At 41.3% G+C, this 27,726-nt stretch overlaps 3 protein-coding genes across 8 annotated transcripts; 2 read left to right on the top strand and 1 right to left on the bottom strand.

Annotated features, from left to right (window-relative positions):
* Positions 1–681: 681 nt before the first annotated feature.
* On the top strand, positions 682–8,670 carry slc39a9 (solute carrier family 39 member 9). The gene is made up of 7 exons (XM_027020566.2): positions 682–1,519; positions 2,052–2,160; positions 2,342–2,539; positions 2,630–2,698; positions 2,874–2,959; positions 3,785–3,919; positions 5,887–8,670. Exons 1-7 carry the CDS (start codon positions 1,424–1,426, stop codon positions 6,118–6,120), a joined length of 927 nt encoding a protein of 308 aa, XP_026876367.1. The 5' UTR covers positions 682–1,423; the 3' UTR covers positions 6,121–8,670.
* A 294-nt stretch (positions 8,671–8,964) lies between these two features.
* plekhd1 (pleckstrin homology domain containing, family D (with coiled-coil domains) member 1) lies at positions 8,965–17,611 on the top strand. Of its 3 annotated transcripts, none has more exons than XM_035533048.1 (13): positions 8,965–9,167; positions 9,908–10,001; positions 10,263–10,352; positions 10,457–10,533; positions 10,692–10,783; positions 11,098–11,150; positions 11,587–11,681; positions 11,880–11,973; positions 12,145–12,371; positions 13,561–13,693; positions 14,565–14,709; positions 15,156–15,299; positions 15,649–17,611. In XM_035533048.1, the coding sequence occupies exons 1-13, from the start codon at positions 9,061–9,063 to the stop codon at positions 15,801–15,803; spliced, it is 1,506 nt and encodes a 501-aa protein (XP_035388941.1). In that variant the 5' UTR covers positions 8,965–9,060; the 3' UTR covers positions 15,804–17,611. The 3 variants fall into 3 exon arrangements, with proteins under 3 accessions (XP_035388941.1, XP_035388943.1, XP_035388942.1); XM_035533050.1 differs by having other exon boundaries at positions 9,147–9,167; positions 9,908–9,979; XM_035533049.1 differs by lacking the exon at positions 8,965–9,167 and having other exon boundaries at positions 9,883–9,979.
* On the bottom strand, positions 14,694–22,838 carry ccdc177 (coiled-coil domain containing 177). 4 transcript variants are annotated; one of them, XR_003411362.2, is made up of 4 exons: positions 22,531–22,838; positions 18,580–21,710; positions 15,230–15,313; positions 14,694–14,779 (listed from the first exon to the last, which is right to left on the bottom strand). XR_003411362.2 is itself a non-coding variant. In XM_027020570.2 (2 exons), exon 2 carries the CDS (start codon positions 21,702–21,704, stop codon positions 19,194–19,196), a length of 2,511 nt encoding a protein of 836 aa, XP_026876371.2. In that variant the 5' UTR covers positions 21,705–21,713; positions 22,531–22,838; the 3' UTR covers positions 16,721–19,193. The 4 variants fall into 4 exon arrangements, 3 of the variants coding, with proteins under 3 accessions (XP_026876371.2, XP_026876369.2, XP_026876370.2); XM_027020570.2 differs by lacking the exons at positions 14,694–14,779; positions 15,230–15,313 and having other exon boundaries at positions 16,721–21,713; XM_027020568.2 differs by lacking the exons at positions 14,694–14,779; positions 15,230–15,313 and having other exon boundaries at positions 16,721–21,710.
* Between the last annotated feature and the right edge of the window lie 4,888 nt (positions 22,839–27,726).

Genomic DNA, 27,726 nt, shown 5'->3' with positions numbered 1-27,726 from the left:
ATGAGTAAAATATGAGTAAAACACTGTGTTTTACAGCAACAGGTAAGTATTTAGGAACATGCCTGTGCAAATTTGTTCACATATAAATAATTAGACCAACCAGTTGCTAAAACCCCAGTCATTTAAATACGAATATGTACGGATCAGAAGTGCACAAACAAACAGTAAACTGTTAAAAACATGCTATTCCTTTAGCGAGAAATGTTATTCCTTTAGAAATATATGGCAACTAAATAATACTGTAGTACCGCCTAGTGTCCGTTTTATGTATTATAATGACAATAGTCTAGAGTTTTGAGAATTTCGGTTTGTTTGTGTTCGCCTTACCTATTCGTTCATGAATCCCCTTTAGGTTGACCGCTATCAGAGGCTGTTCAAAGCACACGTTCGTTGAATGAGTGGGGTCAAGAGAGCGAGATGTTACTTTCTGAGCTTCTGAGCTTCTAACACCCAACCCCCCCCCCCCCCCCCCCCCCCCAAAAAAAGGGTTCATTTGGGCTTTTCCGGTGTCTTTATGCATAAATAGTCCAATGTCAAAATAAATATATGTATTTTATGCATGTATTTTAATTAATTACTGTAATATTAAAATAAACTTTAATATTCCCCCTTGTGGGTCAATATACGACTTTTGTTTTGAACATGATTTAACCCGGAAATTATTATTTGGACTGCCAGCGTTACAGTTGGCGTTAGCTAGCTAGCTAGTTAGCTAGAATGAGGGGGTGCTATTAAATAGACGTGGAATGGGTGCCTATCTTAATCGTTTTCTGTGACAATAACTTGGAGGATGCTTTAATAAGCATGATGATATTGTTGGCAATCATCGGAGAAGATAACTAACAGGCACGTAAAATGATGCCTGGTCAACTAGCTAGCTAGCTAGCTAGCTAGGTAATTTATTCTTGTTAGGAAGTGCTCCACTTGAGCTGACGAGCCTAGCAACAGATTTGCCATAGTGGCAGGACCAGAACTCAAAAATCAAGGAGACTTAGCTAATTGTCTGAGGTCAATGTGCTATATACTGAGAGCCGACTTCAGTCGATTGCGTCGAGGGATCTCAATGACTTTTTATGAAGTGACTTTATGTGCGAATTGTAAACGGTCCATACATTCGACTTGATGGCAAACAAGCGCTTGCTAAATTGCTAATCAGGACAAGCAAAAGATATTGTCGATTTTGTTTCACGCTTGTTTGTTTATTTGGGGGTTTGCTTTGTTAATTAACAAACAGTGTCATCATAATTCAACTCAAACGCGTTATCTTGGTAACTATTATCTTGGTCAAACACTTTTGGTACAGTTATATAACGTTAAGGCTCCGAAATTAGCTAGCAAGCTTGTTTTGTAGCTATCGTATAGACATCGTGTAAGTCAGTTTGTTAGTTAGCTAGCTAGTAAACAAACTAACCTAACGTTTGAAATGGACGACTTCAGTTCGATATGTCTACTTTCTCTGGCTATGTTGGTGGGATGTTATGTTGCTGGAATCATTCCATTGGCTGTCAACTTTTCAGAGGTAAGTTTCATAGCTGTGTTTTTTTCGTTTTGCTAGCCTGAGAGACAGCCAGCAAACTCGCTAGCTAGATATCTTGCTAGCTGGTAGAATATTTGGGTGATATACGAGTCTCCCATAAGAACAGAAGTTGCTTCTGTCTTGTGAATCAACATAGGCCAATTCTTCTAACCTTAAGTCTCAGTTCTATAGCTAAACAGTTTTACGCCTCGTATATAACCAGTATAGACAGTTTAAACGTCCAGTCACGAGACTGTTCTGTTTAATATGGGATATCACAGTAAGCTTTGGAGCACTGATCAAAGTTTGCATGCGAGACCCTATCAACTCTCGTTATGCAAGCCTTTGTGTACAGTAAATTATCTCGGCTTTTCTATCTCTCTCTACACCACCATCACTTGTTTGTGATTGTGTACTGTTTTATCATTGTAGTAGATGATATGCGAGTTTTGTATTTGTTGTGCATCCTTTTTTTTTTTTCATAATATACTTTAAATTGTATTATGAACCATAATTGTTAACTTCATACTTTCAGGAAAAACTGAAATTGGTGACTGTGTTGGGAGCAGGTCTGTTATGTGGCACAGCTTTGGCTGTCATTATTCCCGAGGGGGTCCATGCACTCTATGAAGAGGTATTGGAGGGTGAGTCTTCTCTCTCTCTCTCTCAAAAAAAAAAAAAAAAAGGTTATCGTATCATTAAACAGAACACTTTATAGTGTAGGTAGAATTTTGTATGTACGTTCACCATGATATACAATTTAGATTAAAAAATATATAAAATGCTAAAGTGCGATTTTCTGTTTAATATTTTCTCTCATTGTAGCTGGACACCATGCTCAAGGCCAGGCAGAGGTGTCTGTGTCGGAGCAGAAGGTAGCTGAAGGAGCCGTGGGGCCCAGTAGCGAACATGTCCACAACCATGAGCAGCTCCATGCCTACATAGGCGTGTCGTTGGTGTTGGGTTTTGTCTTCATGCTGCTGGTGGATCAAATAGGCAGCTCCCACATGCACAGCAGTGATGGTGCGTGTGGTGAACTAGGCTTTTGAGCACTCTTAATGTTCACAGAGGGGATGTGTTCACAGTTTCTGATTGTTTCTTCTTGCTCTGTAGATCCAGAGGCAGCAAGAGCTGCTAGTTCGAAAATCACAACCACGCTTGGTTTGGTCGTCCATGCTGCAGGTAAATGAATAGGATCATGTGAGGAGGACATACCAAACACCACCAGAGAATGCGACACCTACATCCTCCAAAGTATTATGATGTTTTATTGCATGGAGCAATGTGATAGCAACTCAATAGATGCAGAATCACTTTTGTTATGAAATGTGTGAAATTGTGATCTTTCTCTGTACAGCTGATGGAGTGGCTCTTGGTGCTGCTGCTTCTACCTCTCAGACTAGTGTCCAGCTTATTGTATTTGTGGCTATCATGCTTCATAAGGTACACAATGCTTCATAATGTACAAGACTGCTCAGCCTTGTACATTAGAGTGTAATGAATATTTGAAAAAGAGTGTAATGAATACTTTGTCATGCCAGAATGATCTTTTGTGAGAATGAATTGGCAGGGGATAGACTTCAGATAGAATTTTTGTAAGAACTGCACTAATTTAGGTTAATAGCTAATAGCTAGGTTAATAGTCTGGTTTCCACTTATGCAGGCAGTGTGAGATGTTCCTTCTCAAAGCTAAGTGTATGTACACAAACTACCCAGTTTATTAAAAACACATTTTAGGTGCACAGTTAGAGACGATAATCCCCATGTGGCCATTTTAGTTTCTGATGAATGGCTAGATATTTTTGGGGCAGCTCACTGTCAACCCAGCAGTAACAAAGACATGGAAAAATAAACCCTCAAGAAATCTTGCTGTGCTTGATGACAACTGCCATACCTTTACTGTGACATTGTTATTGCTGTGTTGGGAATGATCTATTTGCTTAAATAGTTCCAGTCAACCAGTGTTCCTGTAGTCGTCAACAGTGGTAAATGGGGTTTAAAGGTATTGGGTAGAGAATGCATGGCAACAGTCTTTGATTCTACACATATAAAATCTACCTGCAAGATAAGCTTGCCTAATGAATCGGCCTGTGATTGTAAATACAAAGTAGGTGGCTCTATCAAAGTGCGTAGTGAATGGCATACATATAATGTATACTATACGAGTTAGATATTCTCAGTGACAGCTTGGCTTTACTTTGAGACATTGTGTGTTGACAGCATATTCAGCTTTTGTGTTGCTGTATGTTGCTTTCTTCTCTTCCTCAGGCTCCTGCTGCATTTGGCCTGGTCTCATTCCTTATGCATGCGGGTTTAGAGAGGAACCGAATTCGGAAACACCTGCTGGTCTTTGCCTTGGCTGCTCCTGTCCTGGCAATGCTGACATACTTAGGTCTTAGCCAGGTATGACACCTGATTAAGATAAGGAAAAAACAAGGACTAGGACTACATGGCCAACATGCAATCTTTTTCTAAAGCTCTAGACAAGTTTTCAATCAGTGAAACAGGCTGGGTGAGGAGTCTAACCTTTTCTGAAGTGAAAACAGCTTTTCAGGAATGAAACCTCATGGATGTCATAAGAACACTTATGAAGTTACTTTAGGCTTCTGCTAGACACCAAAAGTGCCCAAGCTGCAGGGCCTAGTGCTTCACCCTCTTAGCTTTCTAGATCTGAACAATTATTACAAGAAAATCACCTCCAAAAATGCTATTCAAGAAGTGTTGCTAATAGCCAGTGAACTTATTGTTCATGACAGTGTTCTAATGCAAAAATAATTATTTAGGAAAATGTGAGATACCAATAACAATAGCAGTGGTGGGCATTGCATAAAGCTGGTACCCCTTCTGTATACCTCCACTCCAAATTACACAGGCCCTTAAATTATTTGTTTGGATTCTAAAATATAGCTCAGCAGTTCTCAAAAGTCAGCAAGCTACAGTTGACAAAAGTTAAACTTTTTCCTTTCTGACTAAGATTTTTAGATGGAATGGGCCAACTTCACTCAGTTATAGTGAGCTTTTCAGTGAAGTGTTCCCTTGAAAGGGGTATTTCAACTGTGTACACCACAATGTCTGTCTCACTTAAAGTCGCTACCCGAAGTTGGCTTGCTGAGGTAGCATGCACATAAACTAATAATGTAGTAGTGCTTTCTTTAAAATACTGAAATGACCCAAGCTGCTATAGGCCAGCTCCTGTAGTGAAAGTCATACATTTCATTGAGAGAGGCTTACAAAGAACCCTTCAAAATATCACCACAAATGATACATGCATAGCAGCGAGGCAACCATATTAATGAATTGTTTTGATTAGTTGCCATCTTGGATTCACATGTTATGTAGTAACCAAGAATATGTACATTGTCTATATGAATAGGCTGATTTTCATTTATTAATTTATGAAATGTTTATTTTTTCTTTTTTTCATGTTATTCTGTATTTATAAGGCACTTCTATAAGAATGCATGTTTTAAAAAGGATTAGGAGTCGGGCATGTCTTCCATAGCAATACATTTCCATTTTATTTCAAACCCCACAGTTTCTGGGAATTGGTCTAATACATTTTGTGTAAACATAGCAGGTCTTGCCAGTTTTATTCAGCCAAAGCACTTTCTAGAAGTGTCTACTGTTATGTCTACAAAGGCCTCTTTAACTTCTGTGAAAAGAAGGAATTGTAAGTAAAATGATCATCAGTACATTTTTTTGTAGACACTTCTTTCTACAGTCAGTCACCAAGTCAAAGATAATTGCTTGACTACAGGCGGTTGATATTTAAATATGTCCATGAGTGTGAAAACACATTTACTTGATTTGCCTCAAACATTTAATAACATAATACAAGCTGGAGACCCTCCTTTAGAGTCAAAGTAAAATTTATTTATATAGCACTTTTTACAACAGCCATTGTCACAAAGCAGCTTTACGCATGTCTGAGTCCAAGCCCCCAGTAAGCAAGCCAAGGATGACAATAGCAAGTAAAAACTCCCTAGAGCATGAGGAAGAAACATTGAGAGGATCCAAGACTCAGAGGGGGAGCGGACATCCTCCTCTGTCCTCTAGACAGTAGTAGACTGTCTGGATGTCTGAATTTGACCAGTGTGGGTTTATATATATATATATATATATATATATATATATATATATATATATATATATATATATATATATATATATATATATATATATATATATATATATATATATATATATATATATATATAAATGCACATGTATCCAGAAAAACATACAATACATGAATAAAACCTGTATACCATTTCAGGCAGAAACAGTTCTGCCTGTCCACCACTCAAATGCATACTTCTGTTCAATTGAAAGTAGTAATCCCGTGCTCCACCTGTCCTGTCTCCATCCAGAGCAGTAAGGAGGCATTGTCTGATGTCAACGCCACTGGGGTGGCCATGCTCTTCTCAGCCGGTACCTTCTTGTACGTGGCCACGGTGCACGTCCTGCCAGAGGTGGGCGGCACGGGGGGACACAGCCACGCAGTCGGAGGCGGCGGAGGGAAGGGCCTGAGCAAAGTGGAGGTGCTGGCCCTGGTCCTGGGCTGCCTTATCCCTCTGGTGCTGTCTGTCGGCCACCAGCACTAGAGCAGCTGCTAATGAAATAGAGGGACAGGAAAATGAGTGGAAAAACTGTTGGAGGCAGCAGATGGGGAACTTAACAGTGGCCAAACACTTTGGAACAGATTGGAAGTATGTTAGTCTGTTTAACCGAATTAGAGGTTGGAAGGGATGTGATTAAGTTCTTGTGCCTCTGTGTTGGGGTCAGGTTTGTGAAATGACTGAACTTTCAGAACATGCTTGAGGTTAGAGTTTGTGATCCAATGGTCATGAACTCACTCTCTTTAAGATAACCCCTCCCTTCCACAGAGCACTGTGTGCTGATAGCTGGCATTAGGAATCCATGATTGAATGCCATTTATTGTTTTTTGTTTTATTTTTTTTCCCCCCGCCTATCTCTTTTTGTTCCTGTGGTTTATGTTTAAAAAAAAGTAAGCAGTTAGTTTTCAGTGTGTATCCTGGAAAAAGGTTTTCTTTAGTTTCTCTTTAACAAATGCATAATTGAACTGAAAGTCATTGTTGGAATTTTAAATGAGGGACAATTACAGTGGAGACACAATTTATCACCATGCAGTTGTTTATAGCTTATACATTCTTTTTTTTCATTTCTCTGCACATGAATGTAGTGAATACCAAGCATTCAAGCATAACTTGTGGTATTGTCAGAGTCTCAGATAAGACCCCTCATTTGAATGGTATGGCAGAAACCTGTAGACACTGATGCAGCTTTCTGTTTCCATCACACGGCTTGCAGCTGATATTTATGTTCTTTACTAATGAATTAGTATTACTTGATTTGTCAAACCATCTACCAGGTGAGAAGATAACAGATTTCAATTGGGGATTATTTTTTCCCCCAATTCAGAGCAATATTACATCGCGAGAAAAGGCATCCACTAATATCTTTTTTTTTGGGGGGGGGGTCATCTGAATTCATGTGTGCCCTGTACTTTATTTTTCCCTTTTTGTTTTAATTATTTAATTTTTGAATTTGTGTAGGTACTAGTGAGGGAGTTGGTGTCGGTTTTATTTTTTGATGGTGATATTTGAATTAATGATGACATTTTATACTCTTGAAGGACCAGAGGTCAAATCTTCACATAAATTGACAGCTGATACCTTTATGGTATATGGTCGTTTCTGACATTGTTTGAAAATCCTTTTAATAACATCTTTAATTATGGGTGTAGTTGACTTAACGGACTGCTCAAGATGTTCCTCCTTCTTTGTGCTTGTTAGATGTTACTCGCACATTGGTTTATCTGCTCATGTCTTTCTGGAGGCATCTGGGTGCTCGGCCCATGCAGGCAGCGTGTGCTGCTTCCACTGTAATTATTCTGTCTGCACAAAGCAGAGCTTGTGTATATAATGTATTCTGTACAAGTTGCAATCAAATGAGCTTAATGAAAACTTGGCTTCATCCTGTACTGAGTTTCTACTACTAGTCTTTTAGCACAGTTCTCAATGCCAATATGGGGGGAAAAAAGGCAAGGACAGGGGGTTTATTCATGAAATGTGTTGGAAATGTAATAAATCTTTTACATGAATCATAGTAATGCTACTTTTTATGTTTCCATCAGGTTTTTTTATTTTTTTTTTTGTATTTTTTTTTTTTTAGTTTTTTTTGGAAGTGCAATGGTCTTGAAACCCAAATAGTGAACAAAGTAGGTTAGACAGTACAGATAGAGCTGAGAGGCACACAAAGGAACTTTTGTTCCTTATGCTGATTAGCTATTGAAAGTGTATACGCTGTCCTATGGCATTTTTTGACCAGTGTTTTTTGTTTCTGTTGTTGCGCTGGCATAGTATCAGCGTCTTTTTGTGCTGTCAGGAATTTAAAATGCTAGGAGCTGTACATAAGGAAATTTTAAGGGTTTTATCATTGTAAGGAGATCAATAGTTGGATGTTAGCATCAGTACATGACGACTTCTGGTATCCTAGAATCTCATCAATGACGACGGGGGTTATTTGACATGCAGTGCCATATTTTGATGCCAATGCAGGCGTTGCTCTTGGGTATTGAGATGGCGCTCCACCATTGCAGTGGGGCTGACGATGCTAAAAGACAAGTTTTCACATGGGCCTTCCACAAAGAGTAATTTTTTTTTGGGTCTTAATTTTTGGGGAAAAAAGTGCATATTATTTTAATAAAGTTTTTATTGTTTTGTCTTCTTTTGCTCATTGGACAAATTTGAGCCACAGACATCTTTTATCAAGAACTATTTAAGAGACACTTGGAAGTTGGTGAAGGACTCTAGATCTTGGTCTCTCCTGAATGAATCCACTGAACACTAAGATTTGTACTACTCATTTAGTACAAATCTATTCAGTGGGAACATGAGTTATTTTAAGAGTTGTGAAGATAGATGAATGTTGTGTCTGACTCTTTAAGGTGGAAAACCACCTGACAGAAACATGCCTCTGCTCTGACACAAAGAGGTTCTAAAGCAAGTTCACTTACTGAGGATGTGGATGCTCTTATGTAAATGAGGGCGTTACCCTGGGCTGGCATCCCCACCTCCAATCGGTTAAAGTGAGACTGACTGTCATGAGGAGAATAAAAGCATAAAGAGTAACATGCCTTGGCCTTCCTTTTGATTGCAAAACACATCTTTAAAGCTCCTGTTTCTGTCTTTCTCCCATCCTTAGCTCTCTTGTCTCTGTTTATCCTTGCATTTGTGTTTCGTTATCCAATGCTGGCTGATGCCAGTACTAGGATGCATGTCATTCCTCCTCAGCAATTTATTGAAAATGTTCATTGCTGGACCTGTGTGTGTGTGTGTGTGTGTGTGTGTGTGTGTGTGTGTGTGTGTGTGTGTGTGTGTGTGTGTGTGTGTGTGTGCAAGGCTGCGTTTAGTTGCTATAGAGTGTATCCTGCTATTTTTAACCTACCCTCCCCACCTCCCCGGAAAGTGGCTGCCATAATTTCCTTGTCCAAGCCTTCTCTGTTCTCTTCCTGGACGTCCATGGAGCTGGCTGACTCAGATCTCCTGGACATCAGCACTAAGGTGCAGCTGCATGGGGTGCTGTGGAAAAGACCCTTTGGACGCCCATCTGCCAAGTGGTCTCGAAGGTACTGTGAGCCATTCACTCCATATGTTGCCTAACAGGATGACTTCTATTAAGAACTTTATTATGTAGTGGTTTTGGGTCATTAATACCCAGAACTTTTAAATTAATAGTATAGATTGTGCTGCATATTATTCATTTTTGAAAGTTGTTATTTTTTGGTTGGTTTGATTTATATGGCTGCGTTATACTGAGGCTGTGTTTTTGTTAAATTGTTATACTGTTTGCATGTGATAAAATGAATTTGTGATGGAACAAAAAATATGCACTGAAGAAAGCAGCAATATGCCAGAAGAGAGTAAAAGGTATTATATAGTGACTGATACACAAATCATCCTTATTGAGCCATTATGATATTCTATACCTCTGTCATTGGTCATTTTAGGTACTGTACTGGAAATATACAGATTAATAGATCAAGGAATGACTGTTAACTTTCAGTACTTAGTATGTATTAATGAATGACACACGAAGGGAATGATTGCCATCCGTTAAAGTATTTTGAGAAAAAAAAGATTCTACAGTATAAGAATATAAATATAAATATGCAGTATAAATATAATATTCTCATTAAAAATGCCATTATCTTGTTCATACCACTCCTGTGTAATGTTGAATTCTGACTGCCTTGGTTCCAGGCCTAGTTCATAATGTATTTATTAGTGCTAGAGCATAACATCAGATCTGTTCCCTGGCACTGACTCTCATTTGGCCTTGATTCCCATTTGCTTTTACGTTGAATAGATTCTTCATCATCAAAGACAGCTTCCTGCTTTATTATGCTGAGAGTGAAAAAAGAAACTTTGAGACTAACAGGTACTTCAACATCCATCCAAAGGTAATAACAGGCACTTGTACTGAAATGTACTGATGTACAGATCTACATACAATAATGCAGCCATTAAGTTTGAAGTAATTCTAGCTGTCTTAAGGTGAAATTGTGTCTAGCAATGTCTGGAGGTAAAAGGATTTTGATTTGGTTGTTCTTTGCCTGCTGGTTTTTCTTCAGCTTGTGATCATTCTCTGACTTGCAGACAGACCTTTTTTTTTTTCTTTTTTTCTTTTTTATTTAATTTCATTTTTTGTTGTTACTTTGCAGGGAGTTATTCCTTTGGGTGGCTGTGTGGTGGAGTCAAAGGGCGATCAGGGCATGCCCTTTGCCATGGTTATCAGCCACAACGATTTCACTGTATGATCTCTTCCTCTGTTAACACTACAACACATCATTGGCAGCAGAAGTGGGAAAACTCTGAAGCCTCTTTCTGACAAGGCTGCTTTGATCCCCCTCCACAGGGGGACATAGTCTTAGCAGCAGAGTCGGTGCTGGAGCAGAGCCAATGGCTGCAAATGTTACAGGAGTCAGGAAATGTGTGAGCAACTTTTACATTGTACAAAATCTATACTGGTACCACGGTATGTGTCAGTAAAACTTAAGAGCACATAGGCTGTAATGTGCATAAGGCACCAATGTGTATAGAGTAGTGAATCTGCCCTTTGTAGGATTAGTAATGTGGTGCTATGTCCTCAGCACATGGAAGAATGCTCAGCTGGGAGAGGCGATGATTGAGAGCCTGGAGGCTCAGGGATTGCAGCTGGCCAAAGAGAAACAGGAGTATCTGGGTGAGATACATAAGCATCTCAAGCAGAGAGACCTCCATAGGCTTACTTTGATAATGCTTTAGAATTAATTCTGGATCCAAGCAATACCTGGTCACGAAAAAAAAAATAAAATAAAAAAAATATATATATAAATATATATATATATATATATATATATATATATATATATATATATATATATATATATATATATATATATATATATATATATATATATAAATAACTATCTATAGTCAGTTAAGCCTGTATGTGGTGTTAGTGGATGTTAATGGCACAGAAGAAGACTTGCTAATTGTATTTTTGTTGTTGTTCAGATAAACTAATGGAGGAGACTGAAGAACTGAGTTTACAGAAGGAACAGAAGGCGGTTAGTAGGTTTTGTTTACATATAAGCAAAAAAAATAAATAAATAAATATAAATATATATATATATATATATATATATATATATATATATATATATATATATATATATATATATATATATATATAAAAAATATAGTAAACATATTTATATCTATTTCTCATATTCTCGTATAAGTAAACATATTTATATCCATTTCTCAAGCTTCTAGGTAAGTGGGTGGTGTATTTGTGTTTGTGTGTGTGCCTACGTGTGCATGAGAAAGATGCAGAGTTTGTGAAATTGTGTGTGCATATTTATGCCTCTATTTTTGAATGCATGCCAAATGTGTTGTGCCTGTGTGATGTGTGGATTATTTTTGTTTCTTACACTGTTTGTTTTTACAATGTTATGTGTTTATGCTGTCTTTTGGGCATCTGGACACGCATGAGTCCTGCAGGAGCTGGAGCGTCTGAACCAGGTGCTGGAGGAGGAGAGGCAGAAATTCGAGGAGGTGGTGATGGAGCTGAGGGCAGAGCAGGAGCAGATCCGTTTGTGAGCCTTGCTTTCTGCTGCATATACAATGACCAGACCTGAACTTTGGAACCCATTTCATGCCACTTTGGGGCAAGGACATAGTAAATGCAGGACTAAAATAATTATGTTTCTTGTCCACTTGATTCTTATGGAAATGGCTTTGCGAAATGTGTGTGAAGGGAATGGCCTGTATTTGACCCAGTGGTCTGGTGGTAGGGATCTGGATGGTACGGCTCAGTGCTTGAAGGTAGTGGAGACTGAGAACGAGGAGCTCCGCGCTCTTACCACTCTGCTGCAGCAGTCTCTTGAGGTGCACCATGCTGCACTTACTGATTTTATTTGATTGTTTAAATGATTGATAATGATCACAAGAATAAAACATTTTAATTTATAATGAAAGTGATATTGAGTACCATTATTATCGAGTGGTGTAGTCATTACAGATTCAAATAGCTGCAGTGTTGTATTGGCATCTGTGTAGGAACTTTCTAAAGAGAAACAGCGCACTTTGGAGCTGCTCAGAGAGCGAGGGCTGCTAAGCATGAATCCGCAGACATCCACCCAAGCCTCCTCCCAGCCTTCTCCCCCACCCTCCTCCCCAGACTCTCAGCAACCTGGAGCACCAGAGGAACAGCTCCAAGGAAACCTGTGCCTCATCGAGGAGCGGATGAGGAGCCTGCTCCAGGAGAAGGAACAGGCGGAAGAGAGGTAAGTTGGAAGGGATACCAGCCATGTTTCCACAGTGAATAAGCACAGGCAGAAGAAGAAGAGATACCAGCATGTATCCACAATGCTTAAGAACAGTTTGATTCCTCTCATGACTCCTAAAGTTACAGCATCTTAAAGGAGAACCCTCCTCTGCATAAATCAGACATTTTCCATATTTTGATTGTTAGTGGCAGAATAAATGCAATGTTAGCTGTTTTCTTAGAGCTAGTTTTCTGAGAACTTAAATATTCTATGCCCTGCTTACCAGTAACATGTATTATCTGCACGTGTTGCAGTGTATGTGAAGGAATGGACATGTGTGCGAGGCCCACTGGCCAACCCGTTAATGGAGGGCAGAGGCCACTGAGTGGAAATGTCCATCGATTTGCAAACAAGCCACAGCATCGATCAGATACCCATGAGCAGGGAGTGGCAGGGAAGAATTAGATTGCCTGGAGGTTAGGAGTGACCTGACAGGCAGTCAGGCAGTACAGGCAGTACAGGCAGTGCACTCAGCAGCATAAAGTCCCCTATGGAAACCATATTCACAAGAGCCCCATGGACAAATAACACTGGAATAAGGATTAGCTGTTTACCCTCGCAAATTCACTCAGGCTGATTAATGATCCTACGGCAAAGTTGTTGCAATGCAAACCATGGAGAACCTCATGCATTCATGGGGCTATTGATTTCAAATCTCTATTATTTACAGAGATATCTGGCAAGTCTGGGTGATAATGTACTGTAAGATGACTTTAACTTACATGCTTTTCCTAGTTTGTGTAGCCATAAGTGATGGAATTATGACTTGATGTAATTCAGTACAGAAAGCTTTACAATATACTATGGTTGGGGAGTAATTGTAACCCCATTTGAATACAGAACACCCTACCTGTAGTATCCTGTCTGAAGCAATGCAGATTGTGCAGGCATTGCTTATTTAAGCGAGTCTCACTTGAGTGCTCAGAGAGAAACCAGACACGCACTGAATCAGAGAAATATCAGATACACTAGAGCTGATATTCAAAAACCAGTCCACATTTTAGATTTGTTAAAAATCATACCACACCTGAGGCAGGTATTCCAGACTTTGTTTACCTTGCTCAGTGGATCTCTGCACTCGAGCATCCGCTGCTGTTTTCTCCTGCTTGCGGAGGGTGACTGTGTGCTGCTTTGTCTCCCCCTGCAGGCTGAAGCAGAATGAGCAGCGAGCCAGGGTGCTGCAGGATGAGAGAGAGTTCTACTCCTCACAGGCTCGAGTCCTCCAGCAGTCCTACACCCAGCTCACTGCCGACAAGCAGCAGACTGAGGCAGAGCTGAAGGTAAGGACTGAGGTTAAGCCGGATGCCTTTGTTACTTTTGAAAGATTACTGAATCAGTCCTGCGTCATTCTCATGTTACACTGTCCCAGTCATTTGCCAGTAATACTGAGCCTAACAACACGCAGAAAATCTGTGTCTAATGAATACTGGCTAGGCTGTGATGGTATTTGGAGACAGATTCATGTCACTGCCTACTGTTTTATCATACTACAGTGTGAAATTCTCTATATACCCATTCCACATTCTCTATACACATACACGCACATGTACGTTCACATATACAGACACATTACTTCTTGTTTCAAAAATGCTGAAATCTGTACTGCACTCTTTCACACCAGTGAAACATATTTCTCATATGATGCCCTCTTTATTTTGTCATTGGTACCATAATAATAATAATAATGTTTAATTTATATAGTGCCTTTCCAGGCCCAAGGTCACTTTACAAAGTAGCCCAGAAGAAGACAAAAGCAGACGTATACGAGAAATTTGACATAGAAGAAAGGCAAAAATAGAACAAAAGAAAAAGCAGAAACCAAGCATACAAACAGAACAAAGCAAATTTACAATGCAAGGTATCAAAAACAGGAAGATATGTGATGCTTGTCAAAACGTTACATTTTTGATTCAGTATTAAATGTTGTAGTGGATGAGCAGTTATGTAAATGTAGAGGCAAGGAATTCCAGAGTTTAGGAGCCACTACCATCCCAAGAATATGATGTCTTCCTCTTTACATAAGTATGATGCATGTAATATACCTGTGTGTGTGTGTGTGTGTGTGTGTGTGTGTGTGTGTGTGTGTGTGTGTGTGTGTGTGTGTGTGTGTGTGTGTGTGTGTGTGTGTGTGTGTGTGTGTGCATACACGAGGCTGAGATGGAGTCCCGCACCCAGTTGGAGTGCAGGCTGAAACTGGCCGAGGAGGCATTGCAGGACCTGGAGCAGGGCCTCAGCTGCACAGAACGGAGCCAAGAGCGGGATGAGAAACTGAGAGGGGACGTCAGCCACCTCCGCAGTGAGTCCATGTGTGCGTGTTCATGAGGTGCCCTCTTCTGCTCTTCCTGAATGGCTACATCTCGTTGCCTCTTGTTAACAGGCAGAATAGAGTCGGTTAATAAATCGGCTTTCAAAGAAGGGCAAAAGGGGCCAAATATGGGAAATGTCACTTGGATTTTGCTTAATACATTTTGCATTTTGTTTGGAATGCATCTGGTTGATTGGAAAGTTGCATGAATTCTAAACTTGCAATTCTGCCTAAAAATTTTATCAGACTGAAAGCATACTTCTGTTTAAATTCTAAGATGCATTTTACTGATGCAATTTCATGAATTAGAAGTCTTCATTTTAAAAATTAATACAAATCAATTTTTTCTACCTTTAAAAAAAGAACAAAGTCTTTATTATTATTTTGGTGTAAAATTTACTTGGACTGCAATGAATGTTGAGAATGTTTGCTTGCAGATTTTTTCGAGGAGTGTATCTGTGCTGCGGAGATTGATGCAAAACTGCCTGCCATCATGAAGAATGCTGTATACCTTCATAAAGCAGCTGCCCGGCGGATCAAGAGTTGTCGTCTTCAGAGGCATGCCTCCAGGCAACATGGCTGTAAGCATCTCCCTCTCCCAAACATACATACACACACACACACACACACACACACACACACACACACACACACACACACACACACACACACACACACACACACACAGACACAAAATAACGACATTCTAGCATCACTTAGTATTCCACTTAGAATAAACATAAAGAATGTTTTACACCAAATTACACAGAAATGCAGTGGCATACTTCTGCTATGGCATGATGATGGACAATTGTCTAGTGTTGCACTTTAGGACATTAAAATTGGAGCTAAATGGAATGATTTCAGCCTGTTGTTTCACCAGTGTTTACAAACACTTCCCCTGCCCCCCCTCTCTATTTGTGTGCACAGTGAAACACTCCCAGTCATTTGTCTGCTCACGTGGTGACACCTCCGGCCTGGAGGACCTGAAAGAGACCGCCCGGCGCCTGACCTCAGACAAGTCCTTTAGACAGCGTGTCTACAACATCATTGCCCGTGAGGACAAAGTAAAGCCTGAGGATTGAGAATGGGATGGTGCGTTGCCAGATGGCTGTAACCCTTTTTTGAAACCCTCTTGTAACACCTAACACCTGAAGAACAGATCTGGAATCAGGTGGCAATACTCCTGTTTAGCAATCAGCTCTGCCTCAAAACTCCACTGGAGGCTACATCTTATGATCATGGGACTGAACAGTCTCACAGTATGAGGCCAACAGTCTGTCTCAAACTTCTGTTCGTGAGTTACCCCAGGAATGTGTTATTTACTTTGTTAAAATGTTAATGTTTGAGAGTTAGTACATTCTTTTATTACTGCTCAAAACATATAAAAACATTTCCTATACTATTCTGTATTATGGTATTTGTGTCTAGAGAAACATGTACTGGGTTAGTAGTTACTGCATGAACATATTTTGGTTCCATTTAAATCTAAATGAATATTAACAATTTAACATTCGTCTGATAATTAAAAAAAAAAGAAAAAGGAAAAAAAAGATAGTAATCCTGTAATCCTGCAACATTATCACTCATGCTGCAAAGCTTCCGCCTCGTTAGAGGGTTGAACACATTTACTCTCCTGAGCTTCGGCAACAAAAACAGCAAACGTGCAGTGCTAGATCAAAAAAGCATAGCACCTCAACATATGGACAACTGCCACAGTATCAGTTCTGCTGTAGCTAATTACATGTTGGCCTCATTTTACAGCACATTCTATCTTGGAATATTTATATTGTGTTTTGCAAACAATTCCAAGTGTTAAGAGAATATGGCACTGATCTTAATAATAATCATATAATTATCATATAATCAAAAAAAAATGTGTTTCCCTTTTTTCCTCATAAGGTGTTATTAGATATGGAAATGTTATTCACATTTTCACTCTATAGCTGGACAAAATACCCTGTATCACCATTCTAGAGCAAAACCAGAACAGGAGCAAATGCACAATATGAAAGGAAGATTTATTTAAACTGTACACTTTGTTCACCAAGCACCACAATTTGCTTTCAGCTGGCCATCCTTTGTGTTGTACCAGAAATACAGAAATGAAATGCAGTGAAATGTTTCATGATAATGTAGACAAAACTAGGTTGTTTTTTGTTTTTTTTTTTGTTTTGGTTTTTTTTGGGGGGTTTTTTTGCTTGTTAAAATTAACTGTCAATGACTTCAGTTGTACCTTAGAAAATGTAGTCTTTTAATAGTGATTGGTTGTTTAAACCATGCTTAGGTTAGTCACTGCTGTATATGGGATCACAACATTCCAGTGCATCCTCTGGTGACTGTGAGGGATCATTCAGTAGAGTTCATCTTCATCATTATCATCTTTCACACTACTAGATAAACATATGCTCTAAGAAGCAAATGAAACATGCACTCATTAGTATTTATCATTTGCCAATATAAAAGATAATGATCAAGAACAATAAGAATATCACTATTTAACAGTGACAATCAACATTTCAGATGAATGAAACAAGAATGTTACTACTTTGCATTTGCATTGAAAACTGTTTCGTAACTTAACTCTGTTTAACAGTAACTAACATCTCCGTCTTGGCTTTGTCTGTTTTGTTATGCTCATCACTGGACGTCTGCTGGTTACATGACCATTTGACTCAATGATCACGTCATACCTACTACACCCATTAGGTAGTCAATTAAAAAGGAACCTTTAATATTCTCTATTACATTTCACAGAGAAATATTATATAGATTTTTCTCAATCTGACATACTGACACCTAAAGGTTCATACTATATTAGTATGAGACGCTTAAGCCATAGAGCACCTGTAACGTAAAGCAAGATAGCAGAATCGCTGCACATGCTAATGAGTACATTGTCCTGATAATACTGTAATCCTGTGTAACCTACATCAAATGTCTCATTCACTTTTACATTTGTCTTTCAGACAATAGATGCCTAGATCAGCTATACAGCACATTAGAGAGCAGTGTTTGGCAATGTTCTAACCTCAGACTTGTTCTCAATCAACAGTAAAAGAAATGCACAACTTTTGTAGATTTCCATAAGAGTCCTTTATGCCGGTGGATTGCGAATCTAATTTAAAATGAATTTTGATGAACCGCAAATACCCTTACGCACGATCTCTATTGCAGACTAGTTTTAAGAAGCCCATGGCAGGTTGTGCTCAGTCATGGTCTGATAGGATTTCACTGGGAGGCACATCCAGGAATCCACACTGTGGTGCTTTCTCACAGATACCAGTCGAAGCTCTGCAGTCCCCTAAAGACATGGTCGAATAAGATGGCACTTTCTGCTCCATGCATACGAAAAGAGCTCCTTCACTTCACCAACCCCCCTTGCCCCCCTTCTCTGGCAACCCACTCACATTCCCATGATCCCTAGTGGTTTCATCAAAGGACTGGGACACCTTCTCCATTGCACATTACTATGGCAACTACAGCATTAAAGCATGACTCACTATCTGTTTTCTTTCTGTCCCCATTTTCCTAGTCATGGAGATTTCTACAAACATTCTTTCCCTTCTGTAGAGTGTTTTGGATAATTGTAGGGAATAATCAACTGTTCTGTGTGTAGTCAATGTATTTGCTGTAAGACAACATAAGGCAACTTAATTTGTTTTCAGACAGTGCATTAAAGCAGTAGAATTATGTTCTGCTCAAAATAAGAGTTGTTTTACTGGATGAGCAGATTGTATTATTTTTTTAATGGAAATCATCAGTACTGTTTCTGTATTAGATAGTTATTCACCAACTTGCATCAGAAAGAAGTAATTTCTCCATTATTAAAGCAGATTTAAGTATAGAAAATGAACATACCCAATTGGGATGGAATTCTGAACATCAGTACAAGCTCAGGGATCCTGACTCAGGGTCATCTCTCCATCACCTTGTCAGCACCTGCAGGGTGATGAGGTCTCTCTCTCTCTTGCTATGGCAACACTCCACAGTGGCATGGTCAGCACTCCAGTGCTGTCCATCACACATAGTACAGACATTGCTTACTTTGAGCAGAGATTTCTGAAGGGGTGGTCTCTAGGACTTTTAATATGGTATTATTAATATCCACTTCCGTCTTACAAAGCAGTCTGCACCCTCTTTTTGTTCTCTTTTAGAGAAATAAACCATCAGTGATGCAATAGTGACTACCTAGTCCCTTTACATGCAGTCATCATTTCATTTTGGCTATTTGCTAAAGTAGAAAACTATTCATCCACAACAACCAGGTACCAAGGCCAAAGGTAACAAAAATAAGGAGAAGATATTTTATACATAAGTGGCCCAGCAGTTGTGATAAAATCATTATTGTATGTGATGAAATATTACAGATCCAGCAATGACATGGGTCTTGTTCAATGATGAGGCTACTATAGAAGCTCAAGCAGTTCATTCCTAGTGGTAGGTCGATGGCAAGGGTAGACAGGTCGGGGCTGTCACTTCTCATCCAGACTGGCCTTTAACTGCGCCTCCAGGGCCATCTTGTCAAACGTGCGCATGTTGGTCTCTTCCCGTACACGGTCACGCACGTGGAAGGAGGCGCGTGCCACCGACCGGGCACTTTCTAGCACGGCACGCTTTTCCCGGAAGATCTGTTCGCTTTTCTCAAGCTTGCGCTCGATCGACTGCAGCAACTCCAGGCGCCTTTGCTGCTCCTCCTCTTCCACTCTCTGCCGGTTCAACCTTTGGAGGCGCTCCTTCTCCAGCCTGCTCTGCACGGCGCGCTGGGCCTTCTCGCGGGCCCTCTCCTCAGCCAGCAGGGCAGCCTGCTGCGCTCTCTTTACTGCCTCCCGCGCCCGGGCCTCGGTCTGCTCTTTCTGCTGCCGCTCGCGCTGCTCTGCCACCTTTCTCGCCTTCTGGATCAGCTGCTCCTCACGCTTGGCTTTCTCCCGAAGCTCCTGACCGCGCCGCTCCTGGATCTGCTCGTAGTTCTCCTGCGAGCGGCTCAGCTTCTCCTGCGCTGCCCGCCGCACCTCCTCGCGCTCGTCATCCTCCCGCCGTGCGATCTCCTGAATCAGGGCGGCGTGGCGCCTTTTCTCGGCACGGTTGAGACCGCGGCGCTCCTCCTGGACCTGGTGCTCACGCTCCTGCCTCTTCAGCTCAGCGATGGTTAGCTTCTCCCTGAGCAGCAGCCTCTCCTGCTCCAACATGGCCTCCCGCTCTTCTTCCAGGGCCCTGAGGTTCTGCTCCTGCATGGCCTTCTTCTGCCTTTCTTCACGGGCGGCCTGCTGCAGCTTCTGCAGCCGGCTTCGCTCCTGCTGCTCAGCCAGCTCCCGCCGGCGCTCTTCGCTCTCAGCCGCCTGCCGCAGCTTGGCCGCCGCCGCCTCCCTCTCCTGCTGACTGAGTCTCCGCTGCCTGGTGGACACCTGCGAGTGCCAGGCACGATGGCACTGCAACACGGCGCGCTGCTTCTCGCGCTCCTCCCGCTCACGACGCAGCTCCTCCAGACGCCTTTCACTGTCCCACTGCAGGTGTGCCACGTAGCGCGTCTGGCTCATGATGTCCTCCTCCTGGTACCTGGCCAGCATTAGTGCCGCGATCTTGCGGTCCCGCTCCGGCACGGCCTTCAGACCGCGCCGCTTCACCTCCTTCACGATGCGTTCCACCTTCTGCGTGGTCTGCGGAGAGTGGCTGAGGTCACCCAGGCTCAGGCTGCGACCCATCAGGGAGTTGAATGTAGCTAAGGCGCGAGTGCGTGGGCTGGAGCTCCTCCCCCACTGATCCCGTGTTCCTTCCCAGCTATAGGAAGAGGATGCCGACTCTGAAGAGGCACACGTGGTTGTAGTCGTGGTAGCAGTGGAAGCCGTAGAGGAACTAACCATTTCCTGTCTTCTTTGCAGGGATTCTAAAGAATGGCTTCTCTCTCGGACTCTTGAGCCGGGCACAACATGTCCGTTGTGCTGAGCAAATGGACTGGTGATGCCATTGGCTGGGCTTTGTGCTGCAGATTTGGATATGATTGGTGCTAAAGACGTCGGCATCCTTGGGAAAGATGATGGCTTTGGTGTTGATCTGGGGAAAGTATTTGCAGCCTTTGCTGGAGTGCTGAAAGGTTTTTTGGACACTGTTGCTCCTGTTGACTGAACTGTTTTTGCAGGTATAGATCCTTGAGTTAGCCCAGCAGGTTCGGCAGCAGGCAACTTGGACTGCTTTCCAGACACCCCCTTAAGTGTGTGACCAGAACTTACTGAACTAGCTTTATTGGAGGAACTTGCACATGAGGGAGGTGTTGACAAATGTTCAGATCCTTGAGGCATGTTTTTTGAGGTGGGACGTGAAGTTGACACCGTATGTGTTTTGGATTGACCACTGGTAGTGGGGGACATTTTTGGGTCGGGACCAGTGCTAATAGAACTGTGGCTGGTTTGCTGAGACAATCCAACATTGATTGTGTTTTCAGGCTTCTTTGAAGCCAGTGATCTGCTGCTGCTGCTGTTGAGCGATGTCTGAAGAAGCCTCCGCTTCTCCTCTTGAATTAGCCTCTCTCGTTCGCCTCTGCACTGTCTGAGTTTAGTATGCCTGTCTCTCTCATACACCTCGAACATGCCTGTGGCCACACGCATGCTGCGCCCTGGAGCCTCACGTGCAAAGTCGGACAGCAGCCGGGGCAGGAGCTCCACAGGTTTAACTCCGCATCGCGCGCACGCCTCCAGGGAATGAGGGCTGGTCAGCACATAGCGGCTGCCCTCTGCAGCCGGAGAGTCAAAGTTGTACAGGTCCAAGTGCAGCTTTTGATGTTCAGGTTCGCTGTTCTGGGGCTGGCTGCCTTGAGGACTCTGTTCTGGTGTAGCTGCGGGTGCTTTCTCTGGACCGCCATCAGTAGCCTCTTCCTTTTCCCTATCCTCCCCCTGCTCAGGCAGACATGGGGCTTCAGAGGCTGCAGTAGGGGTCTCAATCTGTGGATCCCTGATCTTACTCTGGTCCTCTGGTTCCAGTGGATCCACCATGGTGGGCTGCTCACAAGCAGAGGCAAAGAAAGAGGAAAAATGGGTACTTAAGTCATGCAACTGTATAAAACACACACATGGTCAAGTGAAAATCACAGAGGGTATTTTGCTTTGTCCAGAGGTCAGAGTTTGTAGGCTCAAGGATGATGCAATCCAAGCATCAGAGATGCATGCAGTCTAGCTTACACATGTTTTCATGTTTACATTGTTTGTTCTATTAAGGTTTAATTACCTCAGTATCGTTTAAAAAGTCCACTGGTTCACATCAAGAATGATGAAATCATGGGTTTGCTATTTTTAGCGTGAAAAATTTGTATCCATCTGTCTGTCTGTATGACATGCTATCTGACTGTTTCCCCAACAGCTTACAAGCACACAATTACACGCAAGATATTCTACATATATGAGTCACACTACACAAGCAAACTGTTCCACGTGAATGCGTCAGACGCTACTGTGCACAAGCACATTAACCACAATAAAATAAATAAAATAAATAAATAATAATTAAAAAAAAACCTTTTGCGTTGTATTATTCCACGGAATAAATTTCATATATCACGATGCTATATTAAACTGAATCTAGCTTTGATGCAAGGTTTATGTTTTCCAGATAGAAGCTGTACGAGGCGATGTTTTATGTGACATTAGACTGCAATAAATAAAGCTCTTCAGCTCTAAGAAGAACCCCTATGGCCTACGGCCTAAGATGACACCCAGCAGGACTACACCAAAGCAGTTATTCACAAAACAAGAATAGTCTGCGAGAAGCAATGTCGCATATAAGCGCCCTTTCAGACATACAAAGTATCAAGGCACAACTGACCTCTTAGTTCGCCGATGATTTTCAGAACCGATTATTTGTTCCAACCGGACGCATTCAGTCCCGCTTACCCTCTGCATAATAAAATCTGTTTAGCAGGGGGGCATTTCGTTTGCCCACAAAGCGTGTAAAGAGGCTGTCAAGACCGACACGTCGCATACGGTACTCTTGCTAAGCAGAATAAATCAAACCACGAGGGAAAATGACTATCAAAATTCCGCAACCAGCTCCAATACAACGCCAACGACTAACGCTAAGGATATCGTTTTTAATCGGACAGCTCTAAATGTTTTCAGGTCCGTGCCCGCCTCTTTCTCGCATCAGTCTCCACCTGCTGTTCGCCTCCTGTTTCTCAAGCATCCATGACCCGCCTCCCCGTGGCAGTAGTCTAAAAATATCAAGCGCACTCTCTCCCTTTGGTCAGTTTGTTGTCGCCTTTGCTCCTGTCATCCGCTTCATGCAATCTCCCGCGGCTAGAAAAGGACACAATAGTGAAGCTTTTATTTCTTGTATTGCATTTCTTGCATTTTATTCATTTATTTTTTTCCCTGTAATAAACAGGTTGCTCATTCAGACACTTTGAATTTAAAATTTAAAAATATCTGTCGTCTTAAATGATGATTGCCATCCTTATATTTCACTCAGGCTATAGGCCTACTCTAGTGTAAAATAGTTTTTAATTGAAAAAGAAAACATTTTAATGTGTTAACAAATTACAAATATCCGCAGAGCAGATAGTTGTCAATATCAAGTATAAAAGACCTCATTTTAGGAACACTCACTTTTCTAGCACTGCTGGAACCGCTTTTCTATAGCTTTATCATCGGTTGTATTCGGGTTAGGCTGTGTCGAAGCAACCTCGTTTCATCATAAACCGTAGTTCATTTTTCGTCCTAAGGCCTAGATCAGAAGAGCTGCAGTGAGCCAAATCATACACACGGAGGCGCCATGTGCAAAGTACATCAGACTTTGCATGCGGTACGACACCGCAAACCTAATTTCTGCAGGACAGTTTGTTACCGAGTAACCGAAGTGTTACCGAGTGTCACCCAAATTCAAGCACTTTTTCCACTTTATCCGTCAGTTGTAGTTTTCATGTATGTGCGAAAAAAAGTGTATTTAAATTATAAATAAAAATACTTTGCTCTATAACTAGCGGTTTGTCCACTGAATGCATGAGAGTATAAGGAATTCAATCGATTTTTTTTTGTTTTATTGCCATACAAAATAATTCAAACAACTGAGCAAGTATAAAAAAATAATTTCAGATAGGCAATGATTCATTTTTCCCAGAACCCGAGATTCCTGTTTATATTATTGTGAAAGCTCTCTCCACTAGAGATACCACAGAGAGTAGACCAAGGGACAAGTTAGAAACTGTTGTGTTCTATGGTCTCTACAGAATAATTTCTGAAACAGTTATTTACCTTGCTATTTAGACACAATACACAGTAGTGCTTAGAGAGTGTGTGCATGCAAGACCTCTAAATAATGTCAGTGATTTTTTTCTTCCTCATGGGATATAATAATAACAATAACAACAACAACAACAACAATAATAATAATAATAATAATAATAATAATAATAATAATTTCTTTAATTTCCTCCCATATTATTATTATTATTATTAGTAGTAGTAGTAGTAGTAGTAGTAGTAGTAGTAGTAGTAATATGGAAAATACTTCCTTATTCTCAGTATTTGAAGACATAAAAGTCATAAAACAAACTAAATCTAAATTTTTCATGAATTAAGTATTAATTAATTAGATATAAATGTATTATGGTTTCTAAATTGATGTGGGAACAGTTAATTTATTGTAACCTAGTTATTATGTTTTCCATTAATTTGTCTTTTAATGTGTCTGTAGATTCACAGGGAGCTTTCATGTCTAGGGAGCTACATTAGATAACTGGTGGAGTCTGAGTTGGTGACCCACTAAACCCTTGACCTGCCGGGGGAATCGTGCAAGCTCATCTGACCTCGCGAGTGAGAATGGCCAACAGGGAAGGTGCTGTTGGCCTTGTAAACTGGGGGCATGAGATCTACAGGGGGGTAAAAGGAGTGCAGTCCAGCACAGTTCACTGGTGCGGGGTATGTCCCCTGAGCTGGACTGGGGGGTCATAGAGAGGTGAGCTATATCAGAGACAGGAGTGGGGCTCGTACAGCTGGGTGTGTGCATCTATGCCTGTGAACGCAAGGTCCCGTATCCTAATCAAGACTTCACATGATGCTTGAGAATTCTGAATGATTTTTCTTTGTGGTTTTGGATAACTTGCTGGCCAGGTTGAACACACTGCTTATAAATCATATCTGATCCGAACCCCTGATATAATGTTGGATTTCCTCTTGGTAATGCCTTCTTTACTGAAGAAAAAAAAAAAAAACACAGAAAAATGACACATTTAATAAAGTAGACAGATTTTTAAAGAACCATGAGGTGTGTTTCAATGATTTTACAAATACACTAAATCACAAACTGCATTACTATGTTATACCTTTTTTTACTACATAGATAAACATATACACACACTATAATGTTTTAATAGATTTTTTGACAATAATAACCATTATCCTGGAAGCACAGCAATATATTGAAATGTTTTGCTTAATCAAGGTCACCATACATGGCTTTTCGCATCACCCTTTTTGCTGAGTGTACACTTGAACTACTTTAGAATTTTATCATGTATCTAATACACATTCCTTTGAATGGGAAGAATGAATATTATGTGGAAGACATATATGAAGTGCATCTGTCTTGCGAGCCTTAGGACCCTGTGTCTCCGAGGCAGGTTTGTCCTCCTGAAGACCGGGACCTCGGCTTGCTCCCAGTTCAGATTTCCAGCTTGGCTTTGCCAACACCAAGGCCCACATTTCCCTGACAGTTCTGACAGCTCTGCACTCCTCAGCCCTACTCCCACATCCCCCTCTGTCATGGCTGGCATGGAGGGAGAGAACCCCCTCGCTGGTGGGGGAAAAGGTCCCAGAGACCAAGCTGTTAATTCAATCGGGAGGGTGGTATGCTCAATTAGGCACCCATAAGGGCCCAGGAAGGGTCCTGGGGCCCAGCAGAGGGCAAACAGGCCTACCCCAGAGAGCCATTAATTGTGCATGACAGTGTGTAAACAGTTGGGTGAATAGGCAGCGCAGGTGCTGGACACCCAGGGCCTATCTCAATGGTTCTTTTCACACCCGGATTCTTTCTGTACTCATTCACTTCCACAATCTTATTTCTTTCCTTTATATTTTCCATTATATGAGGTGCTGTAATGATGAGGCAAGAAGTGCCCAAATTTGTGTGTTAGTTTCAGATGTGTTGAGTGTGCACACACAGACGATACATGTTTGGGTATTTGTGACAGAGTAAAGATATACCTGGATGGTCTGGCCGAGAGGGGCTCCACTGAACCAGTGCACAGAGCCCACTGAAACCTGTACACGTTAAAAATGTGGAATTCATCAAATGAAAGCCAGATGAGAGACATTAAAGGGAGTGGCCTCTTCTCTTGACCCCACATATTTCTGAGTGCAGTCCCCTCTCTGTCCATCTTCCCCCTATGTCTTCCACCTTTCTCCTTTCTTTTGTTCTAACAAGAAGATTCAGGATAGCATGGATTAAATAATTTCTTCAGGCCAAATCCTGACAGTGGGCAGAAAATTGGAATTTCAGGGTACCAGATTTATAGCAACACATCAAGAGAAATCTTTTTTTATGGGATAAAACAGGACATTTGAAAATGTGATCACTACTGTAAGCCAATGGAAGGCTTCATTTCACTGTGCAGCTAATGAAGGGAAATGTTCAAGAGTTCATTGTGTGTTGGACTGAGATGTTACATAGTATGCTGGTATTGAAGCAGTTTGTAGAATAATTATGAGGCTGGTGAGGGTATGTGAGCCCCAGAGGGGGTAATTGTTGTTAAAAGCCTATTAACAATTAAGGAAACTTCAGTCATCGCCCAGACAGTGTGAAAAAGGCTGGACCAAAAAAAAACAAAAAACAGTCCCCTTGATCTGACAAAACCACAATAAAGCTCCATCCAGATGTCTAATTACACAAGCTGCAACTGGATTTAACAACGGTGAGAAATGCACAATATAAACTACACAGGCATTAAGGTCACTTAGCATGAAGCGGTCCTGTCATGCTTATCTTTGTCATAAAAATAATGCACATGCAATGTACTTTTGTGCTGATTAAAGGCATGCAACATCCATAGCCTAGTCATAATTGAATCCAAGTCGGCAGGGTGCCACTGGTTTGGATTGCATCTACAGACACCTGCTAATTTTCTGCCTGCTCTTTGTGCTCTAAATAGACAGTGGACAGCCACTGAGAGGGCTACTGATCTACTGAGAGGGCTGGCATGATGATTGGGCATCAGCCTGTTTTTTTTTGTTTTGTTTTGTTTTTAAAACTGGGCCCTTTATCTGTTCCATCTCCCCCTTGTCAGGCAGCTGTTTCAAGTCAGGCCAAGTGACAACACCAGACTGTATTGGCAAATGTTTCTTCAATGCCAGGTTTCACACTCTCTCTGTAAAGCTCTTGCATCTTTATTTGGTACTAGGGCCTGGTTATGGGAGAAGGTGGAGGGGAGAGTGGATACAGGACATAAAGTGATCTCGTTAACATTCCATTAGACACTCCTCTTCCCCCTCTCATCCTGCCTTCCCCTCCCCCAGAATAACTTCACGCAGGTCTGGCCAGTCCAGCTGGCACAGTCAGGAATAGTGCAGCCCAGCCAAGCCTCCAGGGAGAGATCGGGCACATCCCAGCCCTCTGCTCCTGATAGCAATACCAAGCACAAGCTGCCCTGAGCTATACACTCAGGGCTTGTCTTGAAAACTCAGCTGAGATCACTTTTGACTGACAAATCCTCCTTCCCTTTAATTTTCCAGTCTCCTCTCGCTCTCTCTCTCTCTCTCTCTCTCTCTCTCCTCTCTCTCTCTCTCTCTCTACTCTCTCTCTCTCTCTCTCTCTATATATATATATATATATATATATATATATATATATATATATATATATATATATATATATAACAAAAACACTTACAACACAAAACTATTACAGCCACAAACATACACCATTAAATTCTTCGGACTGTGACAATTCCATGGTCTTAATAGTTGTAATTACAAGCCTGTTCAAAGATGATCACTAAAAAGCCTTTCACTTTCATGACCTACTGAATGA

The sequence above is a fragment of the Electrophorus electricus genome, chromosome 13 (assembly GCF_013358815.1).
Source record: "Electrophorus electricus isolate fEleEle1 chromosome 13, fEleEle1.pri, whole genome shotgun sequence".
Taxonomy (NCBI): domain Eukaryota; kingdom Metazoa; phylum Chordata; class Actinopteri; order Gymnotiformes; family Gymnotidae; genus Electrophorus; species Electrophorus electricus.
This window is presented reverse-complemented; position numbering and strand designations above follow the sequence as displayed.